At 36.7% G+C, this 12,312-nt stretch overlaps 1 protein-coding gene across 2 annotated transcripts in view; it reads left to right on the forward strand.

Annotated features, from left to right (window-relative positions):
- The first annotated feature begins 1,702 nt into the window (after positions 1 to 1,702).
- The window catches only part of LOC126775373 (uncharacterized), a 37,814-nt gene continuing 27,204 nt past the window's right edge, over positions 1,703 to 12,312 (forward strand). The window contains exon 1 of one of the 2 annotated variants that reach the window (XM_050497251.1): positions 1,703 to 1,882. Coding sequence is in view for 1 of the 2 variants with exons in the window: in XM_050497250.1 (XP_050353207.1) it covers positions 9,506 to 9,532 (27 nt within the window). In the remaining variant the exon portion in view is untranslated. Of the gene's footprint in view, positions 1,883 to 9,367; positions 9,533 to 12,312 lie in introns of those variants that run through there. The other variant, XM_050497250.1, reaches the window with a different exon arrangement.

Below are 12,312 nucleotides of genomic sequence, written 5' to 3' on the forward strand. Positions count from 1 at the left end.
ACCAACGCGTTGGAAGACGTTTTCAAAACGCTGGATTGGACTAGGTATGGAGCCAATGTAAACGGCGAGTACATCTCACACCTTCGATTTGCCGAGTTCTCATGTACTAAGTACATGAGAACTCGACTTTACTTGTCTATATAAGCATACATTAGTTTTAAATACTTCTTAGTTGTTATTTGCAGTTTTGTTTCATTGTCTAAACGTCAATCACTAGAAGATTGTACGAGCAGAGCGCGTTACTGATACCACCAAATTATAAATATAATTAAATTATTTCCGACGTATTTAAATTATTAAACCACATTGGCTTAACATACGCGGACAAGACACAGAACATTAAAAATAAAACAATATTTTTCAATGAAATATTAATCTGGTAGGTAATATTTTTACTTATTTATGCAGTGTTGAATAATAAGTATACCATTTAAGAATTACGTACTGTACTTACTTCCAATAAACTCTGTTGTGTTCTGTCACTCTGATTACGGTAAAAAAATTTAAAGCGAGTCACACATGTGTATCAACTAAACTTTATTTTATAATAATTTATGCGAAAATAAACCTTTCTATGTTCTTCATTATCAGTATATTATAATGTAATGTGCTTATATAATGCAACTAAAACGTAAATGAGAATCATAATGAATAGAATTAATTTTAAATACAAAGTATTCTTGGATGGATATAATTAAAAACGTGGCTAATTTCTTGTTCGTGTTTCCAGGGTTGATTTGCGAAGTGGCTTTATTATATTATGTTAACAATTGTTAAACTTTATATAAATAATATTTTAGGCGTAAATGGGAATTTTAAACCACAATCTTCATAGAGCAATGGCCATTATTATTTGTAGTGTATGTGGTGCAGATGAATCATTTAGGTACCTATTTTGATAATTTATACCTACTCGATTTGCATGAAACTTTTTACTTTTCCCATGAAGCGGACCTTGAAGCGTAGCGTTGCACAGCAAGCAAAAATCAAATAAAAAGTGTTTTGTTCGCGCATTACACTCAAATTTTAATGAAGTAGCAAAATAAGAATAAGGTATAAATATTATACCGAATTCTTCTTCCTCTACGTGTATATGTACTGAACTCATTCCTTATGGCTTTATATATTTCACCCGCCCCGATGTTTTTTGTAACTGTTAACATTTAGTATTATCTTTCAATTTTACATTTTTAATATTCAGGATTTTTATATGTCTTTAATTTCCTATGTTTAAGCTGTTTCCATATGTATGTACTAATAATTATATTTATGTTTAAAATAGAGATACTTCGCACTTATTAGGATTCAAATATTCTGAAAATCGTTGAATCGATTACTGGGCTGTTGGCTTGCAGTAAATCCTGTGATGTCGTGGTGGATCTATAAACCGACTTAGTATGTTTCTTTTAATGTACCAATGTCCTTATTGTATCTAAAGAAGATTCAAAGCTTACGATAGCAAGACTTCAAGTTGATATTTACATAAGTGGTAATGAATTATTGTAATTCAACTGTGGGATCGACACACGCTACCTGACTTGAAAGAACCCAAGGGCCTACGATGTTCGCATGCGGATGCGTCGCGCCGGGACCCGACTGTGTGGGTCCCCGACTCCCCGCAGGCGCAGGAGCGGTGAGGTTGTGGGCAGGAGGCGCGGGGGGCGGTCAAGGCCGCGGGCGCACGCGGCGCTGACGACGACGGCCGCGCGCGCGGCGCGACTAGTCCGCTCCGCACTCTCGCATCAATCGCTCGTGTTTAGTGGTGTCAGTTTGTGCCGTGCTTCCTTGCTTGCTAAACAGTTAGCCGCCAGGTCGTCGACCGCGCTAGCATGAGCGCGAGCTCGCCGTCTGCCCTCAAACAGCTTTGACCAAAACCCACCAGGTGAGTCCCTGTTGCGATCCTAATATGTAACGGGACAGTCGATACGATCCCGCCTTAGATTGACTCTTATAGCAATCGACATAAAAGCGCAATTTGCTTATAAGTAAGCCCGTTTAGATTGCAGTAATGGATTGTCCTAGTCAAGAAAGTAAGACCTGGAACCACTAAAAGCGGGATAAAATCCTATTTTGGAATTATTTTTTTAGTGTCTAATAACATTCTTGAAGTTCTAATTCAATATCATAGCTATATAAAAACCAAGTATTAATAGGTATTTGTATTAATTTGTATTGTATTGATATTAATAGGTCAGTCAACAAACTTTCAACATAATAAGGCTTATACATTATGGAACGTCATTGCCAAAACAATATTTTAATTTATTCTGAAAATTAGAGATAACATTTATGTTTGACACTAACACAATGCAAACTGGTTTCAATATTAACTCGTTGATACAGAAAGGAATTAAACTTGAATTAATAAATTTAGAATGCATAAAAGGAATTTATAAATATTTGAGTACCTACGTCTGTATTTCATCTGGACGGAGTCGCACAACAATTAACTTGACAGCTAACGATAGTATCGTAAGTTATGATGTAAGACAGCGTGCAACGAAAGCAATGGACTAAGGCTTTGAGATGCCCCTCGATTGTGAGATCCGTTCGCAGATGAATCCGCCGACCACCACTATTTATAGTCTCACTACAATCACAAGCACTCGACTAACAAAACATAACATCAATTTTGGCCAAATTTTGGCTTTTTGTGTTTATATTTTAAATAATAAGCTTAATAAATCGTACCATATAATATGATCGAAGTATTAAAGAGAATCATTTTCTCTTTTATACTTCGTTAGTCTTAATTAATGCTCTTTTTTCTTCGCCAAATTTTGATTAATTATTCGTTATTACTTGCATTTTTAATATATAAGGTCTTAATTTAACGAAGTAATATCTTTTCTCATATATGATGTAGATGGCATGAAACATTATAATTTATAATTTTATTTATTTCAAAACAATTCCACATTAATGCTGTTCTATATTGCGTGTGCGGTAAAATAAAACTTATTGGAATATCTTTTTTCAAATGTGTGAATGAGTTACTTATAAATATTTAAATAACGTTTAAACATCGACTTCCTTAAGAGTTAATGTGTTTTTGTTAAAATATCTCTTGAACAACACACTAGGGTAACAAATATCAACGTAACCTCACATTAAACTACATTATGCAAATTGTATTATAACAAGTTCATCGTGTACAAATTTATTCTTCGAAGGGATAACATCTCGTATGGCTGTCGCATATAAATGGAGATATCTTGGACCGCGACTTGACGTTGGGATTACGTCTGTTGTCATTCGTTAGGAAATAATTAAGCGCTGTGCGAAACGCGTATCAAGATAGAATTAACATTTGCGTCGTGCTATTAACAATACGGCGGCCTCAGCTAATGAATTGACAACAATCTCTCCCCCACGTAACCCGCGTTGGTGCCGCACACAGACACACACACACACACACACACACACACACACGCATACAATACATTATGTATTACGCGCTGCCCCGACTCCAGCTCGAGAACGCTCTTCTAGTGAAATTATTAATAATTAATTAGCGGCTGTGAGATCTATTAGCGATAATCATAAAAAAATCTTCGCAAACTAGCCAATAAATTAAAGCCTGTGCTTTAATTGTATGTTTATGTTTGTCATTTCATTCTTTGAAGAAAATATAAAAAGTTTATCTATAAAATTTGTAAGTTTGCATTCATATGGGCCGGCCCGCTCTGGTCGCGTATTTCCGAGGTATGTCGATATTCGTAATGAACGCGCGGCGCCGGTGCGTGACCTGCTAATGTGTCGAATAACGATCAAACTGTGCTGTCGGTACGTACGGTACCATTCAACGATGTTAGATTTAATCAATGTATCCATTATATTAGAAACGAACTCGTATGTTTGATTCGGCTATTTCGAACCACGCAGCTGGTTAATTAACTTAAAATTCACTCCAAATACATTTTTAATATTGCATATTTTTTTACATTATCAACGTTCAATAAACCTTACGATTTAAATGAAGCAAGCTAAACCGCAAAGGTAGAACAAATGAAACAATAACTATATTAACATGGATGAAATTGCCGCGGGCGCTTCTAACGCGCCGTGCCGTAGCGATACGAGTAGTAACCAAACAATAGCGTGTGGTGCTGAGATTTTATTTGCCTTTCGTTTCATGCATTCAAAATAAATGACACAAAGAAGCTTAATTTATCACTTGTCATTAGATTTTCATATTTTACGAGAAATTACAGAGATAAAATAAAGTGAATAATTTAATTACGATCGACACAGTAAACTCATTAAATAGATAAAGCATTTCCATATCTGCGCGTGTGAATATGTAAAAACTCGAAATATAGATTGCTAATTAGAAAACGGGGAGAATTAATTAAATGGCGAGTTTTATTACGTAGATATTATCGATACATTAACGATCAGCGGTCAGCGCTCAGCGAATCAAAATCAACGCAGCGAGTGGTAACGTCCGTTCGAGTTGTCGACAAAATGGTGACTAGGCGATCGTGCTTCACTTGTTGGTAATTAGTAACAAATGGCAAAACGTCTGCGAAGAAGAAGCTTTCTTCACCTAAAGGCCCCTCGCTGAAACTACGTCGGCTATACTCTAGTCTCCACGAACACAGAAATATATTTGTTGCGATTATTGTTTCTGTTTAATGTCGGGGAAAGAAATATCGAGTATTGATAATTGTGTACTTTTGTTTAATAGTCATATGATATATTATGTTACGCAAGTAGTACCAGCGGAGTCGGCGGCACTAATGTTATAGGTCACGGACATGCTAGACGTACTCGGACATACTCGCTAAGTACTCAAGTTAACAGGCAAGGACGGGATAGTGGATATTACGGACCGCGGCGGCGGAAGGATTCGATAACTGATAACCCAAACCTTGAGTATGAAAGTTAGAGATTGTTTTTCGTTTTAAATGATCAAATAATTTTAAAACGAGTTATGCTGCGAGATGCGCTAGCGCAGGCAGTGAAATGTTTGTTTTCTCTGCGGGTGAAACTGCACGCGCACGGCAGCGACGTCTGTCCGTATTGAGTCTGCAATAGGATACCTCTATTACGTTAGTAGTTGTTACTGCATTTCCACATTTGTTTTATACTGACTGCGAGCTGATAGACGATACGTAAACATTATGACGCGAACAAAGTCGCGCCATTTGTAATGTTTTAATAGCACTTTCAAAACTTTGATGCGATCGCCCAATTTCGAAAGTTCGTGCATCACTTTATTCTCGTATAATGTACACATTTTGATTGAAATAAATTAGGATTATTCTAATTTTTACAACACTGTTAAAGCATATTGCATCTTGGTTGCGAAGTGCACTTTCTCTAAGAATTATAAGTATTATTGAAACTGTTTGAAAATAAATTACAAAGGAAGCGACACAATGTAAGAGCCGCAGAACACAGCGCTTGTTGAGACAATAGTCGACTTCACGAGAGCGCGCCGTTGTTGCGATGTGCGTGAAGTCTTGGCTGGAGACTGGTCGTCTGGCTTCAACAATAGCTAGGCCGCACAACCTTGTTTGCAGTAACACGTCGCAGATTGTCAGTATTTGAAGTAGAGATCTGTCAGATCCGAGCGAGATGCATATATATTCGTTATTCTATACCTATGTCCTCTGTCAGGATGCAGATTATCATTTAAATCTACTCCATGGAGTAAGCGTGAAACATACAGACAGTACTTCCATAATTGTTTTTTTAAGTTATGTTTCGTGTCTACAATATGTATACTGTACTCGTTCAGTGTTCGCGACGACAGATGTTTTAAAAATCATCCATTGTACAAACACAGCTCTGTTGCTTTGATTGAACCGTGTTTATTCAAAAGAAATTAAACAATAATTATGAAAAAAGTTCCTTATGCTATATATTATTATTCTCGGAAATTCAATACAATATGGTTATGTTAACTCAAATAAATATATATAGTAATTGTATTATACTTGGTGGTCGGACCTAGGGCAGTCTGGATGCGTACCACCCACAAATAAGACAGTCTACCGCTTAACAGCAATATTTTATATTCTTGTGTTCCGGTTTGACGGGTGACTAACTACAGACACAAGGGACAATGTCACAAGATACGAGTAGGTGGAAACATTTTCGTGGTTTTGGGAATATCTGTAACGAGAGAGTTACTTGTAACGTGTTGTGCGAGCGTTCCTTGTCAAGTAAATGTAGTTCATAAAAGAATTGTTATGTGTGGCCTTACTCGAGCGAGGCCTTCGTAGTGGATTGTACGCCGGCCACTGATAGACCACCGCGACCGACCTCTGTATTAGCGTTGATAATAATTATAACACTAATATACCTATTATTATTTTTACCTTTTTAAAGTTACTAATATTTCTTTAAAATCAATTTCATGTTCAGCGAACTGTGATGCTAGATAATAATGTCAACTTCTCGTCTTCAATTAGTATATTTTCCTATTCGCGTTAGTTTTCGTTAAATGTACATCCACAAAATTTATTTTATAAATAAAATGTTACACAACTATCAAATTTGGTAACGATTTATTGATTATCGTATGTACACTGAAGTGTGTCAGCCCTGGTGTTTGTAAGTGTGCCGCTGTCGGTGCTCGTTGCGCCCGCGCAGCTCGCTAGCCGCTCTACATCCAGTGTCGAGTTTCAGTCATTTAATTAAACCTCGTAACCGTTACACTTCACTCGCCCACGAGCTATATTTTTTTAAATATGTTTTTTTAGAATAAAACGAAATGTATAGTTTTTACTGTACCTAATGTAAAACGGCGTTTTAGTAGATGTTGCACAATAGAAATCTTAGAGTATCTCACAGTACCGTTTTTAGACATTACTATAGATTCAAAGCTCCAGTGGAGTTCTCATTTGTTTCCCTTGCAGGTAGACTCAGCTCGGCAACACATGCGGTTAAGTAAGTTAGAGAGCTAACTGATATTGATATGCTCCATTTGTATACGTTGGATATTGATTATTTTCTATGCGTATGTATCGTGTCCTACAGTATATTACTTCGGGGTTATGCTGCAGACATTGAAACTATATTCACTCATCGAAGAAAAGCTGTTAGGGCTGTTTGATGTTTTTGACAAAGTTGTCATATACCTCCGGTACATTACACTATATCTACAACAATATTACATATATCCATAATAATACTGATTATTTCCATAAAAACAGTGACAAACATTGTATGAACACGAGGACTTGTAACACCAGGTCTCCGTCTCCGAGAAGTCAATTCATCCTTCCTTGGGTAAATTTTACTGGTATTAGAGCTTTGCGCAAGCTCGTCTGAGTAGCTACCACTCTCTCATCAGATATTCTACCGCAAAACTGCAGTACTTGGTATTGTTGTGTTACGGTTGGATGGATGACTGAGCCAGTGTAATTACAAGCACAACAGACATAACATCTGAGTTCCCAAGGTTGCTGGCGCATTGGTTATGTAAGCGATGGTTAATATTTCTTACAATGACAATGTCTATGCGCATTGGTGACCACTTACCATCAGGTGGCTCATGTGCTCGTCCGCCTTCCATTCTATAAAAAAAGTGTTTGCTTTAATAATAAAATTCCTCAAATGCTTATAGCTTTGCCATACCCCCTTAGTTGATTCTAATTTTTAACGCCTAATGCTGTTGTGTTATGTTTATTAGTATTAAATTAACACGCAAATTTTCTGTCCGGGAAACAAAAAAATCAAATACCATATTTTCGCCCAAACAAAATATCTTTATATTTTAAGGTTAATGTAGCGATCATTCGGTAAATCGTTAGCAATTAATACTAAATAAATAAGTCGACACGTCTATGAGTTTACATACGACACACATACAAGTTTCGTAGACTTACATATAGAATATACATACAAAAACAAACTTCCGTCCGTTTACTTAACGCTTTCTCTGAATCCCGCTCGACCTTTGACCTTTCGGTTACTATTACTATAGCTCGCAAGCGATATTGACACGACAACCTCTGGGATAGCGACGACATTTGCATATTCGCAAACGGAGTAGCCACATGAAGACATTTCTAATGCCTCTTCCCGGACAAATCACGATTAACGGTGCGGTGGGCGTTACACGGGCGTTATGTATCGATTTTCTAGAAAAGTTTAAAGTAGCAGATTACAGTACTCTTTCTCGATTAGGTTTAATGAGCCACTATAGCTCTTATTCATAAGGACACACATTATGAACATAACCTCACACTGGATTTTAGGCAATTACTCTTACGTAGTTTTAACCGTCGCACACTGGAAAAAAAACCAAATTAGTGATTTCTACTATCAGATATTTTCACAAGTCCGAGACATCAGTGCCGATTGCATGCTGACATTGTGTCGTACGTCTGCCGATAACGGCTACAAGATTTTTTATTAAAGTAACATATTGTTATGTTTGATAGAGAAGCATTACACAATGTTATTGATACATCATACGTCGGCATTACGGACAGATCGACTGTCGCTCGAGGCTTTTTTCCAGTTGCAGACATTGTTTTGTGTTGGACACTAAATGATCTTGTAAATGTATATATTTTTTTAATATTGTAAGCTGGCGGACGAGCACTGGGCCACCTGATGGTAAGTGGGCACCACTGCCCATAGACATTGGCGCATCCAACCTAAATACTAAGTATTGCTGTTAAGCGGCAGAATATCTGATGAGTAGGTAGTGCCTTCCCAGACGGACCTGCACAAGGCCCTACCACCAGGTAAAAATATAATGTTTAAAATATATAATGCTTAAAAATCTCCTCTCATCTCCTGGGTCTGGATCTTAAATTATTTTTTGATAATTAATGTTAGTTCTAGTCATTTAAAAAGTGCTTTACGATTTTTATATAAAAAACTTCAACGTATACGTCGATAAAATTAAAAATTGTATATTAGTAAAACTACGTCGCCGGTCACCACCTCGGGTCACAAGCTGCGGTGTCTGGGTCCCGGATTGTGGTCGGTTTTTGGTCGAGAAATTCTCAGTTTCAATTCGGAGTTGAAGGTTGGTTAATGTTACACTCCCGTATCCCGTAGAGCACGTCAAGTCGTTGGTACCTGAGTGTTTGAACACACCCTTGTATTAGGTTAGATTAGGAGGACGTCGAAATAAACTAAATTTATATAAAGTGTTATTTCGTTGAATAATAGTTTTATATGTTATATAAAATTACCGAGCGAGGACGAATAATAAAAAGTCATAATGTCATGAAGCCATTCACGAGCACATTTTATGTTAGACACACTAATTTGTTTCATTAGCAAACCAAATTATATTCACGATAAGCGCTGATAATACATCTGATAATGATAAAACGCAACTCTAGACGGCTCTAGATTCAGTCGGAGTCCGCTGCTGAATATGCGCAGAAGACTGATGAGCAAGCGAGCGACGTGTAGAAATCTGCCGCGTCTAAACTTCTGCGTGTAGTGGTTTATCAAGAAAAATCTACCTGAGCAAACGGTAGAGGACTGCGCCGGAAAAAAGTTAATTACATTCTGGTGTTAGTTTGTGATGGAGACTGTCAACCCAGGCGTTCCCGTAAGTTGAAACTTTTAACATACTTTACGTCTTCAATAGTCTTTGCAGTTTCTGCACGAAATAGACGCGACGCGATTCTTTTAATTAGTTCGCTTTATTTCTTTTATCTTGTGTTAATGTTTTTCAATTTATTACTTTTATCTGATTGAAATTGAAGGTTGTTTTAGTAATTAAAATTGTTTGCTTTTTGTTCATTCCTGTGTGCTGGTGTTGTCTGATTAAACATATAGTTTTATTTAGTTAAGCATATTCAATTGTAAATTTATAGTATATTGTAAATTACTGAGCCCGAGACGATAATAATCTTATCGTTAGTAGTAAGCCCATGTGGAACAATGACTAATGAACTACACGGTGTAGTCGACCGTCGCGAGTACCTGTTCCTAATATTGACGATAATCACTCCGAAGTTATTGTTTTTTAATGTAATACTTAATTTAAATCATATTGAAAGTAGAAATATATCTTATATATATATGTAAATAAACTTATTTTCGTGCGCGCGTCATTTATTCGATTGACTTTGATCTGAAATGGTAACATTCATGGAGTTGGCACACAAGTCCCATATTTTGGAAATTATTAATCTGTAGGCCTCATATTTGCAGTTAAGTTCGCAACTTGCTGGAGATTATAAATTCCCGCCCGCGGTTTCGCCAGCCTGTGGGCCAGGGGGGAGTTGTTAGATATCCTGTGTTCTTTATTTTACCCCTAACAATGTGTATGTAAAATTTCACGATATGTGGTTGGTTATCCAAGACGTGGAACAAACAAACAAATTTACTCACTTTCGCATTTATAATATTTGTAAGGGTAATTCGAGTGCTTTATATTTTTGAGTCAAAAAATACAGCTACAATTTATTGATTACACGCCTGTATGTGTCTTGTGATAATTATCTAGAACTTACTTTTCGTTTGGTTGCAATCCCGCCTAAACCGCGAGTCGCTGAGAACGAGGGCTACTTTTCTCAATATATGTATTTACATAACTAGTTCACTGGTAAGAGTAGGCGGTAATTAGTGCGCTCGTGTTAAGCGGATTCAGCTACAAACGAGCCCGGAGCCTACTTCCGCGGAACTGGAGCGTAGTTAGTCTTTATTGCGCGCGCGCATCTTACATTTCATCTTATTGCTTTTTTTTTAATATAACGACTAAATTAAAATAAACCTTGTTGACGAATAGATTATAAGTTGGAACTGGAACGATACGAAAAGTTTGATTGAAAATTTTCTATACCGATATTATACAAGTCTCGTTTACGACCGAGTTACTTGCACATCTGTTTACGCTTTCACTGCCTGCACTGAACTGATTTTAATAAAATTTGGTATGAACAAGCCGAGAGGGCCTAGTGATAAGAACGTATATATGTGCTTTATTTGTGCTTATAATTCATCTCGTCGACCGTCGAGCAGACGGTGAAGGAAAACATCGCGAACACATGTAGTTTGTGTCTAATTTCACTGAAATTCTACCACATGTTTATTCCACATTCCGCATTGGAACAGCGTGTTGGAATAAGCTCCAAACCTTCTCATCAAAAAAGGAGAGGAGGTCTTCGCCCAGAATTGGGATAGTCACAGGCTGTTACTATGAAACAAACTAACACCTGCCCCCCGGCCCCCCTATAACGCATCGTTTTACTTCAACTACGCAGCAGTTTGAGTATTCAAAGCTAAGATCAAACCTTCACTGCACGCAAATATATGCACATATTTGTTTGCTATCACTCTGAGTTGTGTAATGACGTTTTAATGAAATGCCTCGTAAATTCCTAATTGCTATTTGCTCGCACAAACTGGCCGATGCGACGACGCGACGACGTGAAGGCCACGACAAAACCAACTATCGCACATCGGTTACAAGATCTACATCTTATTATCGGCCGATTTGTGTCGTTATCGATAGTTTAAACGTTAAATCGTGTAAAATAAAATTGTCGATAGCGGAAATAAAAAAATAAAAAGCATTACACTAAATTATAATGTTTATTTCAAATTCAATTACAAAAAGAACGTAGTATTGAGTGTTCTTGATGAAATATAAGTAGGAAATATTCATTTCTGGTTGGTTTAGTCCAAGCAATCATTTTACCATTAAAGTTGTTGGCGAATAATCGCTGACAAAACGGTAAATCAAATATTCAGTGTTGTTTATAACTTATTGTGTGTTTTATATAAGCCTAAGGATTTTTACTATGTCTAATGTTATAGTAACGAATTGAAAGTTTTAGTAAAGAATGTCTACGCGACATGATTAAGTGTAAGAAATGTTAACTTTAAGATAAATTAATACAAGTCGATGAAGTCAAAAGCCATGTTTTAAAAAGGGAAATTGTTAACCGCATACCTTCAATAATCTGCAACATTTCGTATACATAAAATAATATAATCTTCAAAAGTATAAAGATACAATCCCATAGTTCTTGCAAGTGCGTCGAGTATCTCATGGGTTATTTTATATATTACGATGAATCACCAACCGGTCCGACTTACGTACATAAATCTAAATAGTCGAATCGAAACAACAAATGTGTAGTCGAACTACAACCTCACTGGTAGGAAGTGTAGGATGCAACGAATTCCTGTTCTACAATAAAACTTATGACCGTGACGTCGGCTGTTTGTGCACTCGCTCAGGTACGGCTGACGATTTTTTTTAAATAAAGGTCGCGTACAAATATTTCGCCTTCTAATCTGCAATCTAACTAACGAGGACGAGTCAGTTAGACTACTTCGATGCTGTAAAAATATTTTTTTCTAAACGACTTTTAAAGT

This window comes from Nymphalis io, chromosome 18 (assembly GCF_905147045.1).
Source record: "Nymphalis io chromosome 18, ilAglIoxx1.1, whole genome shotgun sequence".
NCBI lineage: Eukaryota > Metazoa > Arthropoda > Insecta > Lepidoptera > Nymphalidae > Nymphalis > Nymphalis io.